Source organism: Polypterus senegalus, chromosome 13 (genome assembly GCF_016835505.1).
Source record: "Polypterus senegalus isolate Bchr_013 chromosome 13, ASM1683550v1, whole genome shotgun sequence".
Taxonomy (NCBI): Eukaryota; Metazoa; Chordata; class Cladistia; order Polypteriformes; family Polypteridae; genus Polypterus; species Polypterus senegalus.
Genome location: NC_053166.1, coordinates 28,737,109 through 28,763,209, shown reverse-complemented (window position 1 = coordinate 28,763,209; position 26,101 = coordinate 28,737,109). Strand labels below are relative to the sequence as shown.

The following is a 26,101-nucleotide window of genomic DNA, read 5'->3' as shown; positions in this document are numbered from 1 at the left end:
GAACATCTTCACACCTGCCCCCAAACCATATGATAAGGTAAAGCTTGGCAGTTAGGCAGCCTAACATTCCTATAGGGGTTGAGAGACTTCAGAGAAACATTAACCCAACTTGTTTTAGGCACTTCCCCCCAACCCTATCGTAAAATTCACTTTTCTGACTTAGTCCTGGTTTGTAAACATGAATGCCTCTCACTAATATAACACTAATATTACATTGCTTTGCCTAAGTTACAAATAAAAACATACAAAATATTTATCAAATTTGGGGCGGAGTGGTGGCTCTGAGGCTAAGAAGGATCTGTGCTGGTATCCAGAAGGTTGCCGATTCAAATCCCTGTCACTTCCAAAAGAGATCCTACTCTGCTGGGCCCTTGAGCAAGACCATTAACCTGTAATTGCTCCAGGCACGCTGCACAATGGCTGACCCTGTGCTCTGACCCCAAGGGGTATGCGAAAACTAACACATTTCCTAATATAAGAACTTGTATAGCGAAATAAAGAAAAAAAAAAAAAAAACTTGTATGCAAAATCTCACATACATCACAACAATGAAACTGTATATTTAACTTTGAATTGCGTACTGAGCCTTTAGATTGTTAACCTGCTAAAATGGTAGTTTATATCAGGGCAGGTATAGATGAGATATGATTTTGCAGATTGATAGAATATTCTTTTTCAAATTTATATATATATATATTTACTAGGGGGCTTCACTCGCCAACCCCTCTCCCCCCACCTCCTCCCACCCGCCAAGTGCTACACACCATTGTGAAGAGTGGGGCTGAACGCAACCCAAGGAGACACTGCCGCTCCTCTAAAACCCCTCTTAAACGGTGATAAAATGGGAATCAAATAACAGTTGTTTTTTTACCTCCTCTTTGCTCGATCAGCTGCTGGCCTGCTGCTGCTCCTGTGCCGTGTGATCTGCATTTCTTGCAGCATTTCGAACGTTTTAAAGTCACTGCCTTGTCTCTTTTCTCCCCTAGACATCCTCAAACACTATTCGATCTTTTTTCGATTTTCCGGATATTTTACCAAGTAATATTTTCCATTTGTTTGCAATAATGTGATCTTTACTCTCACTTTTTTGAGACTTTCGAATTTTCCTACTTCTATTATCTCTAACCTGCTCTGCATGTGTATCACAGGATTTGCTTCCAAAGGTTGTAAGTATGATGTGACTTGCCTGTCGGGACGTGAAGTGTCTCTCTGTCTCTCTTCAAAAGATCATGTCTCGTCGTCGAAAAAAAGTCTTGTCCCAAGTTTTTTTTTATAATAGAGAGATTTATTTATTTTAATGAGGATTTTCATTGAGATACATCAAAACAAACAAGAGTGGATATTTCTAAGATCTTTACGATTACATAAGACAAACATAACCCCCACTGGCAAAACACCCTTCATTCCTGCCCTGTGAGAGTTTTGGGAGAGGGAAAAGGTCACTTGTAGCCTACATAGCTGAGAGAGTGGCGTCCTGTCGCTGAGCCTAAAAGAAAGAGAATGGGAGAGAAAGATGGAAGGATAGAGAAGAAAACAAGCTCCCCAAATTAAAAGACCCTAGACATCCTGTTACCCACTAATCAAATGAATAAAGCCAGTTATCAGTTTTATGGCTAGAAGGCCTATTAATCCTTGATTCAGAGAGCTGTAAGAGCATCAGATTGTAAGAGGATTTCCAAGAGTCAAAGGAGAGAATGAATTAGAGACTTTCCATTGAGAGGCCAGCACAAGCTTGGTAAGTTGCTTAGAAAGGGTAATTGAAAGAGTAGAGTTGACAAGGGAATATGAGTAAGAATCAACGACAGAAAATTACAGACATATGAACAGTAGGGAAAAACAAAAGGACAATTGAAAAATCTGAGGAGTTATTTAGGGAGCAGTAAATAGCATCGTGGACAACCTGATAGGCCCACAAAAAATATTTGTAGGGTGTCAGATATAAATGACACATGCATTTTATTTGTTTTTCTGGTAATTTGAGCTTCTGGATTTAAGAATGATATTTTTAAGAATAGTTTTCCTGGAGAGAAGGATGGTAGAGGAAAGGACCTACTGCCATATCTACATAAGATAGGCAGAGGTTTGTAGAGTGCCATATGAAGGACAGCATATAGAGCTGATTTTGTATTTTGTTGAAGTGGGTGAAGACCACAGCTTCTCTCAGCAAAGACAGGTTTTTAAAACATGTCCTTAAATTCCATCCAGGCTAAATGCTTTATAGATGTCAACTCTTTTATAAATAAAAATCTACCCGGCGTCATTGACAGAAACAAAGAATCATATGGTGCTACAGGTTCTTGCACTGGAGAAACTATGTTGTTACAATGAGAACAGCGGGCTTAGAAAGCACTAAGTTTATCCAGGTGCAAAAATGTGGATGCGACCAAATAAAACTTACTCACTGTAACCAGTGACCTTATATACAGTAAACACTGACACATTTTAAATGAATCATGACTGCTACTCGGTATCCAGCTTATTCCCATACTGACATTATCTGACTTTAATTGCTTTTTTGAAATGGTACCTACATTTCCTACATGTTTTCATATCACTGACCTGAAATTTTTTATGATCGTTTTCATGTCACTGGTGATCCAGTTTCTTATTAGAAAATATGTGGACTGTTTTTGTAGGCAGTCATCCATACAGTTTTGTTTTATTCATTTTATAACAATTGCATAGTCATCTAGATTTGAAGCATAATCTTTAAGTATGCCCTAGTTAGCATAATTAGAATAATCCTCCACTTTAGTGTCTGTTTAGTCCAGTGCTCATCCACCTTCCTTACTGGCTCCTCGCACTAAAGTTTCTGGAAGCTCTGGAAAGTGGGAGTAATGAAAGACTTTCTGATGTGAGGTTACATTAGTAGGCGATTAATGTCTATTTTTAGGGTGCATTTGTAATACAGAGTGTGACCACACCTGATAGGCAATAGATATACAGTGGGATGCAAAAGTTTGGGCAACCTTGTTAATAGTCATTATTTTCCTGTATAAATCGTTGGTTGTTACGATAAAAAATGTCAGTTAAATATATCATATAGGAGACACACACAGTGATATTTGAGAAGTGAAATGAAGTTTATTGGATTTACAGAAAGTGTGCAATAATTGTTCAAACAAAATCAGGCAGGTGCATAAATTTGGGCACCACAAAAAAGAAATGAAATCAATATTTAGTAGATCCGCCTTTTGCAGAAATTACAGCCTCTAAACACTTCCTGTAGGTTCCAATGAGAGTCTGGATTGTGGTTGAAGGTATTTTGGACCATTCCTCTTTACAAAACATCTCTAGTTCATTCAGGTTTGATGGCTTCCGAGCATGGACAGCTCTCTTTAACTCACACCACAGATTTTCAATTATATTCAGGTCTGGGGACTGAGATGGCCATTCCAGAACGTTGTACTTGTTCCTCTGCATGAATGCCTTAGTGGATTTTGAGCAGTGTTTCGGTCGTTGTCTTGTTGAAAGATCCAGCCCCGGCGCAGCTTCAGCTTTGTCACTGATTCCTGGACATTGGTCTCCAGAATCTGCTGATACTGAGTGGAATCCATGCATCCCTCAACTTTGACAAGATTCCCAGTCCCTGCACTGGCCACACAGCCCCACAGCATGATGGAACCACCACCATATTTTACTGTAGGTAGCAGGTGTTTTTCTTGGAATGCTGTGTTCTTTTTCCTCCATGCATAACACCCCTTGTTATGCCCAAATAACTCAATTTTAGTTTCATCAGTCCACAGCACCTTATTCCAAAATGAAGCTGGCTTGTCCAAATGTGCTTGAGCAGACCTCAAGCGGCTCTGTTTGTGCTGTGGGCGGAGAAAAGGCTTCCTCTGCATCACTCTCGCATACAGCATCTCCTTGTGTAAAGTGCCAATGGTTGAACGATGCACAGTGACTCCATCTGCTGCAAGATGATGTTGTAGGTCTTTGGTGCTGGTCTGTGGGTTGACTCTGACTGTTCTCACCATTCGTCGCTTCTGTCTATCAGAAATCTTTCTTGGTCTGCTACTTTGAGCCTTAACTTGAACTGAGCCTGTGGTCTTCCATTTCCTCAATATGTTCCTAACTGTGGAAACAGACAGCTTAAATCTCTGGGACAGCTTTCTGTATCCTTCCCCTAAACCATGATGGTGAACAATCTTTGTCTTCAGGTCATTTGAGAGTTGTTTTGTGACTCCCATGTTGCTACTCTTCAGAGAAAATTAAAGGAGGAGGGAAACTTACAATTGACCCCCTTAAATACTCTTTCTCATTATAGGATTCACCTGTGTATGTAGGTCAGGGGTCACTGAGCTTACCAAGCCAATTTGAGTTCCAATAATTAGTTCTAAAAGTTTTGGAATCAATAAAATGACAACGGTGCCCAAATTTATGCACCTGCCTGATTTTGACACTTTCTGTAAATCCAATAAACTTCATTTCAATTCTCAAATATCACTGTGTGTGTCTCCTATATGATATATTTAACTGACATTTTTTATCGTAACAACCAACGATTTATACAGGAAAATAATGACTATTAACAAGGTTGCCCAAACTTTTGCATCCCACTGTACTTTCAATACTTAGGGTAAATATTCCAGTAAATAATCCATCAGCATGCTGGTAATGTCTTTTGGAAGAGAAAAGAGCATTTGATCATTAAACATCCCACATCTCAGAGCTTTTTGTTATTTCAACATCTGTACACCATGCATTATTGGCAATAAAACACACGCCATGTCCTATGCTCTGACTGTGCATGATGATTCAGTCCATTTTATACAGAAACTAGAAAAGCCTTATAGTTATACTGCAACAGTTGGTGTCTCAGATGTCAGCTATGTTTCTCAGAAACAGAAAATATAGCAGTTTCTGAATCTGTTCATCTGTCACCTCCTTTGTTATCCAGGGACTGATCACTGGCCTAAAAAATGCTGGGCACAGGCAATTGGTTGTTGCAGTGTTTTTTTTACCCATTTTGTATCTCTTTGTATTCAGCTGTTCTCAGCTGAATCATGTTTGTTTAGTTGCCTGCAGAGACCTCATGAAGGCTACTGCATATTTAACTGGTCATCCTTCCATGAATGCTTGTTCCAGTGTTTAAAAAGATAACCATCAGGATGCACTATAATCTGTGGAGCATTTTCATGCACATCTTGTATGTTTTGTGGGACATTCCACGAAATCCAAGAACTGGGTTTGCTTGGGCAGCCATGACAGTCCCATTGATCTCTTTGGACATTCAGAGACAGTTCTCAGTAATTTACACTGGCCCAGATCCCATTTCTTTAATGTCTACCAAAGATGATAATTGATCATCTTTTTTAAACAGGAAAATTGACCACTGTGTTTCTAAGGAATTATTTGGTTTATTTTTTTAAAAAACAAGATCTTTATATTCATCACTGAATACATTTACCTAGTAAATATGATTTCTTGTGTGGATAATTAATATGAATTTTATATGTAAATATAATTTATAAAAACTATAAAACTGTCTTTGCAAGGCTGTTTATTATCATTCAAATTATTTGTGTGACTAACAGATAACTTCTTCATAATTTACCAAATCATTTTTTTTTTCTTAATTCTGCAATGTGTTATTTGTATGTAACCTGCAGGAATAGTAAATTATTCATGTCTTCCTAAGCTGCACGGTGACTGTTGAAGGTTATTTGCAACGTTCTAATTCAGTGTTTCTCAAACTCAGGCATGGAAGACCCCCTGTAGCTGCAGGATTTTTGTTCCAACCAGTTTCACAATCAGCGTATCATTTTCCCTCTAAATTATCTAATTTATTCAGCTCATATATTTTCCCTTCTCTTATTCTGCATTCTGAAATGAACAATAATGAGCTTTTTTATTTATAAGACATTTCAATATACTTGTATTTTTGCTAAAGCTTTGAACACTTAACTATTTTTTGTTAATTTGCTATTAAGTGGCCTTTTTTCTGTGTAATTTATTCTCTTAATAATGACAATTAACAACAAGCAAAGAACACTTCTGGGCCAACAAAACTGAATGCTGAAAGGCTACAACCACTTCAACTTTCAGAGGCATACACACTAACATGCTCACAAGTAAATAATGGATTAAATAACCAGAACACCTGGAAAAGCAAAGTGAAAATCATAATGATTATAATGTTGAAGATCTATAAAAACAAGTTAAAATGCCCGAAGTTATCCCCATATAACATACATATTGTTTGGGATATTCTAACAAAAATTTACCAAACTTAAGTTTTTTAATTTCTACATTGACTCCAAAACATAGAACCGAGAAATTACAGGTTGCTTATTTAGGCTAGGAGTCCAATTAAAAACAGACATTGATTTGAACAACATTCTTCAACCACATGGGGTCCTTAGTATGTCTGTCTTTTTGGCTACCTGTTTCTGCCCCAAATTTATGCTAGTGAAACTTATCAAACCAGTATAGCATTTCTATAAAAAATTAGTCCACAAAATGTTAATTACAGTTTTTAACTAATTTGTTATTCTGTTGTGAATCTTCTCAGGTTAAGTAAGTTAATTTATCATGTTAAGTTAATAAGTAGGAATACTTATTTGTACCTCTGCCTCTTATTTAGAACTGTTCTCCTTATCCCTGTATAAGTATGATAATTGTCCCCTGGAGAAACCCAGAATAGAAGCATTACTTCCCCAGATAGACAGGAACCAATGTAAATGCACTGGGAATGTGTACTTTTGAAAGTGTGACCAAACAAGGCCCACTAGGAGAAGACTAAGGATATGCTGGTAGGATTATAGCCCATGGTGGATGTGGAAGCATCTGTGAATTGACCAGGAGGATTTGAAAGAAGTTGATGAGTACAGGATGTCCTGGTTTGCTCAACTCAGTTGCCATCGTGACCCACACCGTGATAAGTCAAGTGCAAATGAAGTGACCTATGGAAAAAACACCTGCTATTATTGTTATATTGCATTGCACAAAAGCTACAGAGTCATTTAGTATTCAGCAAACAAGGTAAACAAATGGTCTTGTTAAAAGTAGATGATTGTAATGAAAACCTGAACCTGCTTCAGCTTCCCAGAATAAAATGATATAGCAGTGACTTAATACAAGTATGGTTCCCTCACATTTGTACTCACAAAAACCTATACATTGTAACTCATTTGTTAACCAAGCTTCATGTTGGCAGGCATATCATCATTGAAGGAAATATACAGCATAAAGTCTAATCAATTATTTTTGAAAGTTACTGGGTAAAATGGCATGTCCAAACTGGCAAATGTTCACTGTTAAATGGAATTAAAATCTTCATTATTTGGATAAATTGGCTTTCTGGTCTGTACTACATCTACCTATTTATAGTGATTAAAAAATAATTTGATGGATATTACCTTGTTAGACCAGAGTGCTTTAAAGCAGTGTTTCCCAGCCTCAGTCCAGTGGCCCCTCTGTGGCAGCAGGTTTTTGTTCCAACCAGCTTGTTTTTAATTAGACTCCTGGGCTAATTAAGTGATGTGTTATTTCCCAGGTTCTGTGTTTTGGGAACAACATAGAAATTAGAAAACTAAGTTTGGTGTGTGTGTGTATATATATATATATATATATATATATATATATATATATATATATACACACTCACCTAAAGGATTATTAGGAACACCTGTTCAATTTCTCATTAATGCAATTATCTAATCAACCAATCACATGGCAGTTGCTTCAATGCATTTAGAGGTGTGGTCCTGGTCAAGACAATCTCCTGAACTCCAAACTGAATGTCAGAATGGGAAAGAAAGGTGATTTAAGCAATTTTTAGCGTGGCATGGTTGTTGGTGCCAGACAGGCTGGTCTGAGTATTTCACATTCTGCTCAGTTACTGGGATTTTCACGCACAACCACTTCTAGGGTTTACAAAGAATGGTGTGAAAAGGGAAAAACATCCAGTATGCGGCAGTCCTGTGGGCGAAAATGCCTTGTTGATGCTAGAGGTCAGAGGAGAATGGGCCGACTGATTCAAGCTAATAGAAGAGCAACTTTGACTGAAATAACCACTCGTTACAACCGAGGTATGCAGCAAAGCATTTGTGAAGCCACAACACGCACAACCTTGAGGCGGATGGGCTACAACAGCAGAAGACCCCACCGGGTACCACTCATCTCCACTACAAATAGGAAAAAATGGCTACAATTTGCACGAACTCACCAAAATTGGACAGTTGAAGACTGGAAAAATGTTGCCTGGTCTGATGAGTCTCGATTTCTGTTGAGACATTCAAATGGTCAGAATTTGGCGTAAACAAAATGAGAACATGGTTCCATCATGCCTTGTTACCACTGTGCAGGCTGGTGGTGGTGGTGTAATGGTGTGGGGGATGTTTTCTTGGCACACTTTAGGCCCCTTAGTGCCAATTGGGCATCGATTAAATGCCACGGGCTACCTGAGCATTGTTTCTGACCCTTAATGACCACCATGTACCCATCCTCTGATGGCTACTTCTTAACTAGAATTAAGGCAGTTCTGAAGGCGAAAGGGGGTCAAACACCGTATTAGTATGGTGTTCCTAATAATCCTTTAGGTGAGTGTACATTAAATGTACCAAGCAGGTTTATGGGAATAATGTATTTTTTTCTAGGTGTTCTAATTGTTTAATGAATCCATTATTTACTAATTAGTAGGTCTGATGATAAAGTAGTTGCAGCCTTTGATTATTCAGTGTTGTTTGCCAGCGTGTCGGTTCTGCTCATTTTTAATTGTCATTAATAAGATACAATGAATGGGAAAAACTGCACGGAGAAAGGGCAAAATATAATGAAACCAACAAAAGAGAGTTAAGCATTTAAATCTATAGCAAAAGCAGAACTATTTCTAAATGTCTTATAAATGTAAAAATCATGCTGCTGTGCTTTTCTGAATGTAGAATAAAAGAAAAATAATGCCAGCTAATTAAATGAGATCAGTGCTATCAGGTGTTGTCACTGATTAGGAATCTGTTTGGAACAAAAACCTGCAGTCACAGGGGGTCCCCAGGACCGAGGTTGGGAAACACTGCTTTAAAGTATAATGTGGTGCATTTAAACCACCATTTCTTTGGCACTTTATATAAGTTACATTTGATTTAGTATGACACATTAAATGAAAAGACATTCTTAATCAAAATAAGAAACGGTTTGCATAGAAAATAATTTTAAGTAATAAAGCTTTATTAAGGCGAACCTTAAATGTATGCCTTTTTTTACTAACTTACTGAAATTATCTACTTTTTCAAATCCTATGATCCTAATCTATTAGATTGTATTTAATGATATTATTGAAGCACTACAAATACAGTATCCTCAGTTTAAATCATGTGTCTTGTCATTATTTGTGTGGATTTTCCATGTTCTCCTAGTGTCGATATGGATTTCCCTAAGAGTTTTCAACTCATGTCCTTAAAGACATAAAGATGAGATTTCAAATGGATCCCGTTGGAGTGTAGCTGTTTGTGTGACAGAGATCTATGCTGGACCCCTGTCCAGGACTGGTTCCTGTCTTGTGTATAGTGCTACCAGAATAGGCTTCTGTCTTTGGATCCTCAACTGGATTAAGTGGTTTTGCAAATCTTAATACATTATATAGTTCTTATATCAAATGTATAAGAGGGAAGTTCTAAAGAAAGCATTATTTTTGAGCAGCCTGCAGTTAAATAAAATATGTGAACAAACTGAAAGAATTGGGCCCCATCTAGGGAAGGTTTCAACCATTAATGGGATGCTGCAAGGAAAGGCTTCAGCCAAGCACACTCCTCAACTGGATTAAGTGGATGTACGAGAATGGTCTAGTGTGATATTCTAACATCTACATCTAAAGCCAAACAAAACCGCTGCAACAAAAATCATACAAGTCATACAAATGAATTGCTCAAATTATTATGTATATTTATACACAAAATGAGAATTTACTTATCACTTGAATTTATATGAGTTCAACATTTGCCTTTGTCCAAAATGCCACAAAAGACTGACATGTTTTTAATAAATCTACATATATGAGTAATTAACAGAAAATTGAAAGAGACAAACACAGAAACTTAACATTTCTATCCTTTCCGTGTAAAAAAATGAATATTATTTTAAACAGAAGTGAAAACTAATACTAAACCATATATAGTACAATATATTGGTGTGGCAGAAAAGTAATGAGGCTGATTTTTTATTTACCAAACTTTTTATTTTTTTCAAACATCAATGTTATCCCCTTCAAAGTAGTTCCGTTGGGCACCGATGGAGATGTTGTTCCCACTGTTGGTAGCAGCGCTGGAAGTCTTCAACATGTCCGTTACACTCTTTTGGATGTTTTCTAAAGTCCCGAAATGACGTCCTTTGAGGACATTTTTCAGTTTAGGAAAAAGTCACACAGACTGAGGTCAGGTGAATAAGGGGGCTGGGGAACAACAGGAATGCCTTTTGAGGTCAAAAATTCTGTTATGGAGAGGGCAGTGTGACATGGGGCGTTGTCATGATGGAGCATCCATTTGTCTGCAATGTCTGGTCTCACGTGAATGACCCTTTTTCTAAGCCATTCAAGGACGTCTTTATAAAAAACTTGGTTGACAGTTTGTCCTGGAGGAACAAATTATTTGTGGACGATTCCCCTTTTGTCAAAAAAAAACAAAAAAAATCAGCATTGATTTGATCTTCGATTTGCTCATTCAAGCTTTCTTTAGTCCAGGAGAGTTTGCAGTGTGCCACTCCTGACTTTGCCTCTTGGTCTCAGGATCGTACTCGTATTCAAAAATCCATGATTCATCACCTGTGATCACACGACTAAAGAAATCTTGCTCATTAGCGATTCTGTCAAGAAGATCAAGACACTTGTTTTTTCGAATGTCCTTCTGCTCAATTGTGAGGTTTTTCGGCACCATTTTGGCACAGACCTTTCGCATGTGCAAATGGTTAGTCAAAATTTGATGAACGGTAAATCTGTTCAAATTTAATTGTTCACTCAACATATTCTTAATGTTAAACGACGGTCTGATCTCACAAGAGTGTTCACACTTTCGATGTTTTCATTGGTTTTCAAAGTTGAAGGCCTCCCTGAACGGTGTTCATCTTCAGTTTTCTGCCTTCCAAAAATGATTTGTGCCAGCGAAAAACTTGAGCTCGGGATAAAGAATGTTCCCCATAGGCCTGTTTTAACTTTTCAAACGTCACACTTGCCGATTCTCCAAGCTTAACACAACATTTAATGGCACAACGCTGCTCCAATTTCCGCTGTTCCATTTTGCGTGACGCACCACCAAAAACACAACTTCGCTAATAGCAGTCACAAAAAGTAGTTAACGGAAGGAGTTGAAACTCGCAATGAGCTATGGGAGGGTACTGATACACGTTCTCTATCAAGGACAACAGCGCAGCGTTGCCAGATCGCTTGCAGTCTCTCTGCCATACCTCGTATAACGTACATTTCATTACTATTTTAAAGTGTGTTGTCTTAGTCTATTGCCCCATTTTAAAGCTTGCTTCCATCAAAAGACGACAGCCGTCTGCATGATCTAGCGAACGGAGCTGTAGGTATTTGGGGGAGGGGAAGTAGGCGGGAATACTTTGCGTATTACGTACATTCTGACGCCTTACGTGCCTCGCTTTCGTTTAAACAGCGAGGCAGCCCGCCGGTATTGTAAGTTTAACGCACGAACCTCGAGTGCTCATTTTATATTAGCAATGGAGAATCAACTTTGCAAGCTTTTTGTTGGTGGATTGAATGTCCAGACTACCGATGATGGACTGCGAAAGCATTTCGAGCAGTATGGAACGCTCACTGACTGTGTGGTAGTCCAGAACCAGCACCTGAAGCGCTCCCGGTGCTTCGGCTTTGTCACTTATTCGACTCCGGAGGAGGCCGACGCAGCTATGGCGGCCCGTCCACATGTGGTGGATGGTAATAATGTGGAGCTGAAGAGAGCCGTGTCGAGAGAGGAGGCCGGCAAGCCAGAGGCCCTGGCTAAAGTAAAGAAAATATTTGTCGGAGGTCTGAAAGATGATGTCGAAGATGAGCATTTAAATGATTATTTTTCCAAGTTTGGTTCAATTGAGAAAGTCGAGGTGATCAGCGACAAAAACACCGGTAAGAAGCGAGGTTTCGGATTTGTCTACTTCGATGACCACGACTCTGCTGACAAATCTGTTGTGCTGAAATACCACACGATCAACGGACACAAAGTAGAAGTAAAGAAAGCCCTTTCGAAGCAGGAGATTCAAGCAGCCGGTGCTCGCGGTGGTGGTCGGGGTCGAGGAGGTCGGGGAGGCCCTGGAAGGCCGCAGGATAATGGTTATGGAGGCTTCAGCAGCAGCAGCAGCTATGGCGGTGGCTACGGTGGAAGTGATAGCTATGGATATGGAAGCAGTATCGGATACAGCGGTTATGGTGACCAGATGGGTAGTGGATATGGAAATGGGAGCATGTACAGTGACTTTGGTGGTGGCTATGGACAGCAGACTTCCGGCTACGGAGCGATTAAGGGGGGTAGCTATTCGGGCAGGAGTACTGCACCTTACTCACGAGGTGGTGGTGGTGCCGCCAGCTATAGCAGGGGTGGGTACGGGGGCCCCTACTGAAATCCCCTTCATTGTATTACCTTTTGACCGGAAGCAAATTATATGATTTTCTGGCGCCAAATTTTTTTTACTTACGGGATCGATTATTTTGATATGCCCCGCTTTTAATGCCGTATTGCACCACCAATTTCAACTCGGTTAGCAATCCATATTTTTGTTTAGTTTAAGAGATACAGTATGGACATTAATGTTTCACGTACCTTTTGTCTTTTTAAATACTTTTTAAAAGATTTCTATAACTTGTCTTTTAATTAAGTCCTTATTGTATGTTTGGATGATTAAGATGCATTCATGTTTTATTTTAACGGATTTGTATTGTATGAAAAGGTGTGGGGAGAGCAGCATTTTGTAATTTTATTCATTCTTTTGTATATTTTAAGGGGAAAGATGGTCACTCTTGTTTTTGCTAATTGCAAATGATATACCTTTCCTATTGTGTTGGGAGTGTTTTTGTTTTTTTATTTTTAACCTGTTTTAGGCCAATAAACACATTGAACTTTTCTTATCGTGTCTGTGCTGTTTTTACAATGTTTGTTTACTAATCTGGCTATGTTTACAAGGCTTTTTTTTTATTTATTTTTTTTTTTTGCAGCTTAAAGAAAAGGTATTAAATTGCCAGGGCACAAATTTATCTTGCGTTTGTATTTGGAGTGGTTGCATATTCCTAAATGACTTTCTCTGGTCCTAGAGCACTAGTGAAATGCAGTAGAGGGAACAGCAGGTTCATTAGTCTGCCATTTGGTTGGTCCTACAATGTGTGGTGTGTGTTTTTTTTTTTTTTTTACATATATTAATCCGTTTTAATAACCACTGTGTCATGATTGTGTGGGTGGAGATGGATGGAAGTTAGTTGGGTAGCATGGGATGGGAATAAAGTTCTTGATTGCCAAACAGCACATGCGTTATGTAACATGGGGGAGGGAATTGTAGTACTGCTACACAGAAGTTACTTGTGTGTTGGAGTAATATTACAAGTTTTTCTTTTTCAGAAACTCGTCATAGTTTCAGACTTTAAGCTTTACAGTATATGTGCAGGGTGTGTGCCCAGTTTTTAGTAGTTTAATATAAAGCTAGTCTGTGCAGGTGATTCACGTTTTTATTTGGATCTGTTTCATTTTCCATTTTTCCCCAGCTTAGAATTGTTTAGGGGTAGAGCCCGCTCCACTTCAGGATGGAAATGCCAGACCTGTATATGGGGACACTTCTGCAGTCAGCCACATTTACTACTACATAGCCAACTTTGTTACTCCTTTACAATGCCATGCACATCGCGGTCAAGAACTTGTACCCTGCATTGTGCCCCATGTAGTGTAAAGCAGACATACTAATCACAGTGCCACCTTCTGTTTGCTTACTGTTTTAAAATATCCCTATTGACTACACACCAGGTTGGCACATTGGTAGCGATTTCTGCCTCTCGGTAAGAAGGAGCATTCTGGGTCCTCCTGGTGTGCGGTTTGCATGTACTCCCATGGTCCAAGACACCTCCTGGGGCCAATTTAGCATTGCCAGGCCACCTAGTGTGTGTTTTCGAGTTTGCCCTGCAATGGACTAGCACTCTGGCCAGGGATCGTTTCTGCCTTGCTTGTGCAGCTTGTTGGGATAGTCTTCTTGCAGTTCTGCTCAGGATGGAAGTGGGTTTAAAAGATGGATGGGTAGACTATGCAGCATATTGGATTATTTAATAGTAAACAACTTTGGATTTTTTGTTTTCTTTACCTGGATTGTGTGAATTTCCCCTTGGGATTAATTATCTATCTTGATACATTGGCAATTATGTGAAAAATGTATAATGAAGGCTACTTGATCTTTATAAAATTGTTAAAAAAAAAAAGGAATGCTGTAAAAAATTCAATTAGAAACAATTATTTACAATTCATTCAAACCCATATTTAAATAGCAATAGAAAAAATACATCAGATTTGAAATGTTATTTTTTTGAAAAATATTAAATATTTAATGTGGTGAAAAAAACTGCTGGATTATCAGATGTAAAGATGGGGAGGGGTTCACCACTGATTGAAAGATTGTGCAGGTAAGTGGTGCCACAATTTAAGAATAATGTGACTCAATATAAAATGGCAAATAATTTGGTGATTTCATCATCTATGGTACCTAATATCATTCAAAAAATTAAGAGAAATCTCTGTATACAAAGAACAATGCTGAAAACCAATATTGGGTAGCCATGAGGTTCAGGCCTTCATTCTGTAGTGGAAACCACTGAATGGGGTCCGCAACCTTTACAAAAAGCATTTTCTGTGAACACAGTTTGTAACTGTGTCTACAATTGTAAGTTAAACCTCTACACTGTGAAGAAGAAACCATATATATATATATATATATATATATATATATATATATATATATATATATATATATACATATACATGGTCCAGAAACACTGCCCCCTTCTACAGACTTAAGGTCATTTGAGATGGACTGAGGCAAAGTGGAAGTCTGTGCTGTAGTCTGACAAATACAAATTTGAAATTCTTTTTTGGAAATCATGGGCACCATGTCCTCTGGGCTAAAAATGAGAGGGGCCATCTGGCTTATCCGCACATTTCAAAAGCCAGCATCCGTGCATAGGGTAACTTGCACAACTGTGAATGCACCATTATTAATACTGAACAATGTATGCAGGTTTTGGAGCAATATATGACATCTTTTTTATGGAAGGCCTTGCTTATTTCAGCAAGACAATGGCAAACCAAATTTTGCATATATCACAACACTATACTGTAGCTCCATAGCAAAAGAGTCTAGGTACTACACTGGGCTGCCTGCAGTCGACACCTGTCACCCATGAAAACATTTGGCGCATTATGAAGCAACAAATATGACAAATGAGACCCTTAACCATTGAGCAGCTGATATCTTATATCGGGCAAGAATGAGATAAAGTTTCACTTTCAAAGCTACAGCAATCGGTCTTCTCAGTTCCCTAACATTTACACTGAGTTTTTAAAAGAAAAGGTGATGCAATTATGTGGTAAACATTTCCCTGCCCTAATTTTTTTTAAACGTGTTGTTGGCATCAAATTCTAAATGAGCACAAATTTAAAAAAAAAGTACAATTTCTCAGTTTTAACACTGGATATGTTGTCTTTGTACTATTTTCAAGTAAATATAGGGTTTACATGATTTGCAAATCATTAAATTCTGTTTATATTTACATTTTACATAGCATCAGCACTTTTTTGGAAATGCAGTTGTAAATACTAAAATTATAAATTGGTAGATAAGGATTACATTAAATGATAAGTATTTTTCATTACAGCCCAGATTTCAAAAAGTTCAAATTAGTAGTAAGTTAAAAATATGCTTCTTGTTGTAATTGAGGAATACAGTTAATATATTACTTGTCAGATGAAAAATATTTTTAACATGATACAAGTGAATATGCTATTTTCTTGAAACCGTAAATAAAGCCTTTCAAGAGAATTTTAATTTAAACTTTTAAAAATGTGGTAGCATGAATCCCTTGGAATGTGATCATTTTCCTTGTGGTTTTCTTGTACCTCCTGGCATAGAAAAAAAGTGCTGAAATCAGGTTGTTTGAAAAATTGTGTGTGTGTTCTGTGAATATGAATCCAGGCCGAATGAAAAAATTTTTGAATGCTTTTTAGATATAGTAAATTTGGGGATTTTGTAAATTTTAATTTGAGGTTAGCAGGCATTTTATTTAAAACTAATTTCAACTCTAAACATACTCGATGAAAGGATTTGCAAAAACGTTGTCAGACTATTTATATTCAGCCATTCATACCTCACACATTGTAAGGGTAGCGAGAACGACTTCATTTCAAATTCAAATGCACAGTCCTTTCCATCAATCACAGGAGATACACGAGTAACGAGCTGTCTTTCAAGACATTGACATTTATATTTACATGTCTTTATTTGGCTAAGGCTTTTATCCAAAAAGCAGCACAACATTTGAGATGTTGGTTACATTTCTTTTGTTTTTCCAAATGGAGCACAGGTGAGTTAAGTGACTCAGGGTCACACAGTGTTAGTGGTAGGACCATTCATTAACTGCTGCCTGTTGTGCAAAATGTCTAACACCTGTGTTGAAGCGTTTAAAGACTAGATCACCAAATGTTAAATATGATGAGTAAATATTGTTATTTTATTAAAAATAAAGTAACTTTATTTTATTGTTAATATCACTCAAAGCATAGTAAATATATCTATATAATTTAAATGCCATTGTAAGATCAGTGTCTATATTAGCATTATTTAACAAGTCTGGTGTTGATTTACTATTAAAGCCAGATTCATAATTTTTTAAAAAGTAAGTCATGGAACATAGCTGTTAATTATAACATCCTTCTTTTTCTGAACTTGTTTTACGGTAGCCTATCCCAGCAGAAAAACGTGTAAGGTAAAGACCAACACTGGACAGAATGGCAGTGCATTGCAAGGCACACACCAATTCATACTAGGCATTTTTAATATCACTACATGCTATCTTAGATACATTGGGATATGGCAGCAAACTGGAGTGTGCAAAATAAAAAAATCTTAAAAAAGATTAAATGGAAATGAAAAACACACATGATTTCTAGAACCCTGACAGTTCTTTAATGGCAGAATCCCTATTCCTAATTGTTTTGGCCTGCCAACTGCAGCTCAGAAACCTCCACTTTAAATGCTGAAACAATGTTTATTAAAGAGTATGAGAAACATTTGAAACATATAGTAAATATATTCAGTTTCTCTAAAGGGATACCTTGCATAATCTTCACATTTTGAAGTAGTCAGCTATGTCAGAAAAGAAGCAAGCCAAGGGCTGATGTTTGTGCTCATGGTTTCTCTATATATAAACATAAATTGAAATACTCTGTATTTTTTGGTGTACAGTAGTATTAAGAGATTATTAACATTTGTTTGTCCTGCTTTTCTAATTACAACCTGGCTAATGTAGGCAGTATCATTGTATCTCAGTCTTCTGTAGAAACTATTGGTATAGCACAGATTAGACTGAGTTAAGCAAATTAAACCTTTAATATTCACTGCATTAAATAAAAAATGTTTAGGCAAAACAATAATCTCTGGACTCAACTGTAAACACTGCCTCTGAGCATCACAGAATGAGTATCAGTTTGACTGTCCTACTGCATGTGTATGTTGGCTGATCCTCACTCTCTACAGAAATGGACATTTACAAATTCCCCATTTATCTGCACAATAACCGATAATAAGGAGTGACAATTAAGTCAAATATTTTCCTTCCAACATTTACAATAAAATCACTATAGAGAAATAATTTGTTGTAAACAAGTCAACAGAACTGGGACAAATCATAGCTTATATAGGTCGCTACATAGCCTAATATTTCACATGCTGAGTGAGAATGTGAGCAACAATATAAGCACTAAGTAAACGCTCTTTTTTTTTTTTTACACCAAGCCTGTTATTGTCTGCTGCTCGGCACTTGTTTGGGTTTTCCTTTTAAGGGTCGAGATGTACCTACAATGATGTGCAAAAAGTATTCAGTCCCCTTGGGAGTCAAGCAGAAAATTATGATGACTTTCAAGGGGATTGAATTCTTTTGCATGCAACTGTAAAGAAAAAAATTGGAAAGCATGCACATGTGACTCCTGAGCACCTGAAAGTTTATATGTACTACTATTCTTTTAGTAAAACACATTAAATGTGCAGATATGAAAGTGGGAACACTGATATAATAACTAAATATAGACAAAAGCCAAGAAGTGAGCTTGTTGTTGCTCACAGGAGATTAATGTTTGCATCAGTATGTGAAGGAGACACGAGTTAGTTAATAACACTTACTATACTGAAGAGTAATATTTAATAGTCCAATTTAATTTTCAAATGTCACAGTCTACTGATGCTTTAATTTTCAAAATGTGTTCCAACTGATGATGAACTGAATTCCTATAAAGCACCCTTTCTTATATTGTTCTCAAGGTTCATCGTATAAGTGATCATACATAGTTGTTGCTTGTTCCTTTGTACACTGAGCTATACTGACCTTTTCTGTCGTAATTACTCATAACTTGAGCTCATTACTCCTGTACCATTCACAAACGTATGGTATGTGCTTTCACCACATTCATCACATTTTAGTTGTCATACCAGTGAACATTATTTTGCCATAAAAAAAAATGGCTAACGACAACAATTTAGTGCTTCCTGATTCATTTTCAGCAATTAAATTTGTTGTTTTAGCAGTTTGTACACTGCCTTGGATAAAGACAAATACCTTAGTCAAATGTTCAAAAATAATTAGCTAAGTTAATAATAATAATAATAATAATAATAATAATACATTTTATTTATATAGCGCCTTTCCCATGCTCAAGGCACTTCACAGAGTTTAAGAGAGAACGGCAGGGTATACAGTATTAGCATTGTACTAAACCAGATAAATAAATAAAGAAGAGTAAGATAGTAAATTCAGAGAAAAAGTCTAACAGACAACGTAATTGATGGTACAGCACACATACAGGTTACATGAGCATCTTGACATAAAGGTAAATTGAAAGAAGGGTAATAAAGTCAGGTAGAGCTAAAAGCCTTCCTGAACAGATGAGTTTTAAGTTGTTTTTTAAAAGAATTCATGGAGTCAGCTGATCTATTTAATTTCAGTAGGTCATTAATTTTTAGCTTTATCTCATCAAAATACATTTTATAAAGGTTTCTGTTTAATCTATATAACTTGGTAGTTTGGTCCATATTCCTGCTACTCTTTCTGTGAAGAAACAATTGCTAGATTCCATCAAATGTATTTCTCAAATATGTGATTCACCACTTAGGTAAAGCAATTCTATTGGATAACGTTTATCATTCCATTTTAAATTTTTAAACATGTGAATAAGGTCCTAAAGTAGCCTTGTCTATTAAGCACCAAACAGCTTTTACTTCCTTAGCCTGTCCCAGCAGACTAGGCCTTATAGTCCCAAGTTGGACTTGGTTGTGTTTCTCTGCACAACTTTGAGAGTTGGTGTGTCCTTTTTTGCATGCATTTATACTCTATGCACTATATTTTATTCATTTTCATACTTTATATTATGTTGAACAAATATTACATTAAATTATTCCAAATATACTGTGAAAGAAATTCTTTTTTTCTTTGTATTGCTATTATAGAAAAAAGGATTTTCTTTAGCTTCAGCTAAAAGATGGCATGGATTTCCTTGTGTGATAAGATGTGTACTTTAGGCCTACTTTCTAGACAACTTTCCACAGTCTATAAGATAATTTACTGCTTTTTAGCTGTTTTTCTTATATATGTATATATAAAATTAGGAGACTAGGAATCTGTCTACTCAGAACGACTCAAGGTAGAACAAAGAGTTCACTTGCCGCTTTCCTATAGATTTATTGAATTAAAAAAAAAATAAAAAAAATATATATATACACTGTATATATATAGAAATCCATAACAATACAAGCAGTTCTCTAATTCTGTAATTTAGTCATCTTTCTCAAGAAGTAGATTTTAACTCTGAATCTGACTGCATTTAGATTTTCATATTTACCAAACACTATTAGCAGGTTATGTAATCAGTCCATTCCATAAGTTATGTTAGTTTGTTTAGAATAAAAGTTAAAAAGTTAATTTTTAAAAAATCTTATAATCTGTGCTCTCCCATACAAATTCTAAGTTAATTTATTGCCCTACTCTGACCACTGAGCTGGAATACACACTTCTGCAGCAGGTACACCAGTCTGGCAATTCATTCCACTTTTTAATTTGCACCGCAGTGACACTAGGACTACAACTGCAACTGTGCTTGTGTAGCTGTGCAACCAAGACTTCATTAGGCTAACTACTGTATACTAGAGTTTTCCACTTTTTTACCACAAGGACTGAGGATATTGTGCAAGTGATATGGAAATGGACGTAACAGTTACATCAACTGACTGATTTGTGTTTTTATTATTAAAACTAAATTATGTAATTTAATACATTCTCGGTTATCATGGTGCTGAGAAGTAGTATGTTATTTGGATATGCAAGCAAGAATTTCAGTGTATGTGGTAAATATTTGATAATACTACTACTACTCTATCTTGGTTCAGTTACTTCAAATTTATTTTAAATGATTTTCCTGCCCAAAAAAATAAAAGGTATAATTATGAAGAATGCCATTACTGCTACTGACTCAGCCCAAAACAGACACATCATGTCTCAGATTGATTGGTCAATTAAATTATGTGAAATTTTAAAGAAAATTAATGAAACATTCTACTGATAACGTTCTAAAGCAAACCTAAATTGGTCAAATAGTTTGATAACACTGTCTTAATGTGTAACAAAATATCATATTCTACACTGCCTTAACTTAGAACTTATCCATTAATTGATTGGATGTATTTATATGTTCTGTGATTATTCTTGTTTTTTGTTATGTTTCCACTTATGTATGCATTTTAATTTCCGCACGGTATTAATAAAGTTTGTTTAACTAAGATGTAATCTTTACTATATATCATCCTCAGAACGAATTACTATATGTTACACTGAACTGAACACAAATAGATAACATTCTCAAGCCTGCTTAATGCAATTTAAGATCGCGTGGGGCCACAGTCTGCCCCGGTGTACACCAGCAACATCAGACATAAGGTAACAATTTGGAAATGGAGCCCGTTACCTGCAGCGCACCTTGCTGCACACAGCCAGTCAAATATTCCTATTTTTAAGCCACCGTACGTCTTTAGACAACCATAAAGACTTGACATCGACAACAACCGAGGGCAGAATTCGAACTCGGGCCGTTTCTAAGTTTTCACTGTAACGGAGTTTTTAGCCTTATTTATGAATGTCTATGCATAAACGTGGATCGGAGTTTAATATTAAAAGGATGTAATGTTGAAGTGTTTAAACCTGCTAAAGACCCACCCCACGGCCACCGTACCATTGTGAGGATGATGGATCAAAATGGCAAGTTGCGTTAAATGGGCCCATGCTGCTTTTGGCACAAAGCCTTGATTGAAATGTGTTTCATAGTTTCGTATACTTAAAACTGTTCCGTGTGTCTCTCTGACCGAACACCTATATATCTTCACGGTGGGTTAAGCAGTGCTGCTACAGCCACTACAGATTGTATATTTATTTAATGTGACTTGAGTGTAAGTGAAACACGAATTATTTGATACTCAATTACACTGTAAAATGAAAATAAGCACGCGTAAAACTAGCTTCTTCAACATAGTATTCCTCACGTCGTTATGGTGGCAGGTTTGATCAGTGACAATTCATTACACGTGTAAATCCGTTCGAGAAACATAATTCTTAAAGATATTCTTAGTTTGTTAATATTGTAAGTACTTTTGGTTTTAAGATTTTTTTTGACTACAACAAATCAAAATGTCGTCGCCAATTGGCAAATGGACACGGCGCCTAGACGAGCACAATGTAACAAACTGACGTGTGATTGGTTACTGTAGCAGTTAAAGGATTTGCACGTGTGCATTGTACGCCACAAGACACGCCCTTCTGCCTTTCTTTATAACAGCGAACAAAAGCAGTCTGTAATAGTGCACGAGGAGACACCGGCGTGGGTTTATTAGAAAATGGAAAATCAACTCTGTAAATTGTTCATCGGTGGATTAAACATCAACACTACCGATGACGGACTTCGGAAACATTTTGAACAGTATGGAACGCTCACCGACTGCGTGGTAGTTCAAAACCAGCAACTGAAACGTTCCCGCTGTTTCGGCTTTGTCAGTTATTCGACTCCAGCCGAGGCAGATGCAGCAATGGCGGCTCGTCCGCATGTGGTGGACGGTAATAACGTGGAGCTGAAGAGAGCCGTGGCGCGGGAAGACGCTGGAAAGCCTGAAGCCCTCGCCAAAGTGAAGAAGATATTTGTGGGAGGCCTGAAAGAGGACGTGGATGAGCAGCACCTGAGTGATTACTTTTCTCAGTTTGGCTCCATCGAGAAGGCCGAAGTGATTGGCGATAAAAATACAGGCAAGAAGAGAGGCTTTGGCTTTGTTTACTTTGATGACCACGACTCCGCAGACAAGGCTGTTGTGTTAAAGTATCATACAATCAATGGACACAAGATAGAGGTTAAAAAGGCCCTCTCTAAGCAGGAGATGCAGGCAGCGACGACATCCCGTGGAGGCAGTCGTGGACGAGGAGGGCGTGGAACCGGTAGAACCCAAAATGGCTTTGGAGGCGGAAGAGGAGGCAGCTCCTATTCGAGTTACAGCGGGGGCTACGGTGACAGTTATGGCGGCGCTAATACTAGCTACGGAAGCGGCTACAGTACCAGTTATGGTGGTGGCTATGGGGATAGCCAAATGGGAGGCTATGGAAATGGCTACAGTGACTTTAGTAACAGTTACGGGCAGCAACCTTCCGAATACGGAGCAGTGAAAGGCAGCTACTCGGGGCGAAGTGGTACGCAGTATTCTAGAGGTGGTGGCTACAGCAGAGGGAGTTATGGAGCCCCCTACTGAGCGCATTTATGCGAACATTTGCCGCTGTGCCACAGGCACCCGAGCAACCCCCCCATTCAGAAACGTTGACTTTCCACGAAAAACTCTGAAAATGATTTGGACTGGACCGGGACTTTTTTTTTTTTTAATTTTATTTTTACTCTCTTTCGCAACCCACTGAGCAAAGGAGATCTCGATTTCAAGCTGGGTGACACAGGTAGGGTACTCACTACCCGAGCTAAAAAGCCAGCGTATACAGTGCGTACCAGCCTTTTTGCGTGTGGTGTGTTTTTTTTTATATATATATAAAAATACAAATAGAAGCCGGCGTCTCCTGTCCGACAACGACCGTTGGTACTTCACAGGGCACACATTTATGACATCTCGCTGATAAAGCTTACAATATGTCTGTATAAAAATCTTTAATACTGTAGCTTGAATGCCTTTTTTCTTATGGGAGGTTTTTTTTTGGTTTTATGTTAACTTTTTAAGTACTAAAAGCTTTGTGAGGTTAATGAACGAGCACTGTATTTGTAACTTGTGTTTAATTCATGTTTTATAGGTATTCAGTTGCTTGGGGAGAATTATGGTTTGTCTTACTGTAGTGTCCATTTATATTCAACATGGTCTGAAGGAGAGATCAGTACATTCTCCAGGAATTGTGAAAAGCATTTCCGCCTTTAAACAGAAGACACTGACATGGTTCACTTAATCGCAAAGCACGGGTTCCCCTATACTTGATAGTTGCCTCCAGCTTCTAACAGTCATTCTTCAAGGATGTATGTCGATTAGTGCTCAATATTTCATGCCTCCCGACTTTGTGTTCGTATTTTCTAAACTTAAGTTAAACATGCAGTTAATAACCGAAAACGGGAGCAGTTGAATTCATTTTCAGAAAAGAAAAAAATGTATTAATGTAGAATTGACACTTTGACGTGGTATTGTTATGTCTGTATGTATTCCATTTCAGAAAATAAAACTTTTTATTCCAAACACCTGCCGATATTGTTAGAGTGACATAAGTGCAGGTTTTCTAACATGTAGCTTTTTTCAGGTTGGTACTGAAATCTTGCTTCATTAGGATGTCTCCGCCGCATTTGGATGCTGTAGTTCTTAAGGATCCAGTTGCTGCCAGTACTAATCCGTTTTGGGATAATGCCTTCAAATGGAAATTTGCAATGTAAAGTGTGTGGTTTTTATTTTTTTTAATCCCAGAAGCCTTGGTTCTATAAAAGATGCCCTTTTCCAGGTTTGAACTACAGTTTTATTCTAGCCTTCATTTACTTGGATTTTACCACATTTAAGCACTCTTTGAAAGTGGTAATTTCTTGGAGTCCTACATCTCCTGACATCAGGGCAGATTATTCAAAAAATTGTCCCCATTGTCCGCTCATAGGTTTGTATAGTTATTTCAGCCTGACATTATTAAAGCAAAACCAGGCTTTTGAATAAATGTGTAAATTTGTTAATCCTTTACGGTTGCCTGCTTTTGTTACCCATTTGATACTGTATGGTGGTAGCACTTTGTCCTAAATCAATTTTTTTTATTTCAGTGTACACTACTTGCTGAAAGGTGAAGTGTGTTTCAAATGGAAAGCAACAGTCCGAATCTTAGTCTTAAGGCCAATCCTCATGGGTTGTGTCAGTTTAAAACCATATCATGAGTCTGTGTCTCTTCCCCCGCAACCCGCAAAAGACACACAGCATAAATGCTCAAATGAACTACAAAGAATTCTACAAAGAACACCTATAGGTAAACTATAGGTATTATGCCATTGTGGAAACTTAACACATTTTATTTCAAGAGATATTTAAGTTTCCAATTAAGTGACATTTTAGAATCCTGACACACCCAAAGTTGAAAATGGGAAATTATGGATAGGCTTGGGTTATTTTGAGGTTCATGTCTGATTAAAAAGCAAGCATAGCACATACTCCGTTTTAGAATATTTCTTTTTTGAATGCTTGTCGTTTAGTGTGTTCGTTCCATGACTATCTTTCACAACCTTTGTGAAATTGACCTACACCATGGAGGCAGTTGGTTCAGAAGCAATTCAGGACTGTCAGGTATGTCTTCTGCAGTTAATACACAATAGGATCTAGATATGTAGGGTTTGGTTTATAGCTATGGAAATAACTTTTGTTATATGCTGTAGAAGCATGACATAAGTAGTGTATATATCCCTGTTGCATTGGCTTTATCTTGGAGCACTAATTTAATTAAAAAAATAAATAAATAAAAATCTGAAGCAACCTGTTCTGTCACATTGCAGTGTCATGGTGGTCCTTCATTGCTGCAGTTGAGCTGTTAGAAATAATGGATTAGGTTTTTTGCATTTATTTTAGTGTACCCAGAGCACACATTTGCTTGGGGGCTTTAGAAAGGTGAGGTGAAGAAGTTGCTTAATGTGGTTTACACAATTCTCATGGGTTATAACTTATATGTAATTTATTGTTGCAATACAATGCCTCACGGTCTGTAATACATTTTTCAACCTAGGAAGACTTGTGTGTGTATATAGGAGGTCATATACTATTGAGCTTAAGTAACTTTATAAATTTAATAATGAAATGCTAGGTCATACGGGGTTGAACTCAATCCTATTGGCATCAATAGCTTAATGGGAAATACTGTTAACTCTGTGTGTGTGGTTTTTTTTTTTATTTTATTTTTTATACAATGTAAAAAAGAACCTCCTACAGTGTCAGTTTTAGTGTTTCCCATAAAGATACCTTACATATGTTTTGGATATTGCAAACTGTTTATAGCAACTGGAGGAAAAAACATATAGGTATTACCCTAGACTTGTTAGTTTGAAACATGGTATCATTACCCACTGTCCCCTTTTAGTTGAGCTTCATTTAATCTAGTTAAACCGCTATGTAGCTGACAGCATCACTGAACATATGTCCAGAAGTTCCTCAGTGCACTGGAGCAACATACAATTCTCAAACCCAATTAATATTAACAAACTAGATTTTGACTTTATTGGACAAACATTCAGTTTAAAAGGAATTTTTTTGATGCTGCCTCACTGTACCCCCTTTAATGTGCATTTCTGTACATGTAATATATGCACTGCTGTTGTAGATAGTGCAATTGTCATAT

General features: G+C 37.3%; 2 protein-coding genes and 1 long non-coding RNA gene across 3 annotated transcripts; 2 read left to right on the top strand and 1 right to left on the bottom strand.

The window, feature by feature from the left end:
- Positions 1-6,119: 6,119 nt before the first annotated feature.
- On the bottom strand, positions 6,120-10,201 carry LOC120542284. Its single transcript, XR_005636174.1, has 2 exons — positions 10,165-10,201; positions 6,120-6,905 (listed from the first exon to the last, which is right to left on the bottom strand). It is a non-coding gene; the product is annotated as an uncharacterized LOC120542284 (long non-coding RNA).
- A 1,382-nt stretch (positions 10,202-11,583) lies between these two features.
- Positions 11,584-13,062, top strand: LOC120542283 (heterogeneous nuclear ribonucleoprotein A0-like). Its single transcript, XM_039774620.1, has one exon. It carries the CDS (start codon positions 11,668-11,670, stop codon positions 12,559-12,561), a length of 894 nt encoding a protein of 297 aa, XP_039630554.1. The 5' UTR covers positions 11,584-11,667; the 3' UTR covers positions 12,562-13,062.
- An 8,977-nt stretch (positions 13,063-22,039) lies between these two features.
- Positions 22,040-23,992, top strand: LOC120542282 (heterogeneous nuclear ribonucleoprotein A0-like). The gene has a single exon (XM_039774619.1). The coding sequence runs from the start codon at positions 22,117-22,119 to the stop codon at positions 23,011-23,013; it is 897 nt and encodes a 298-aa protein (XP_039630553.1). The 5' UTR covers positions 22,040-22,116; the 3' UTR covers positions 23,014-23,992.
- The last annotated feature ends 2,109 nt before the right edge of the window (positions 23,993-26,101 follow it).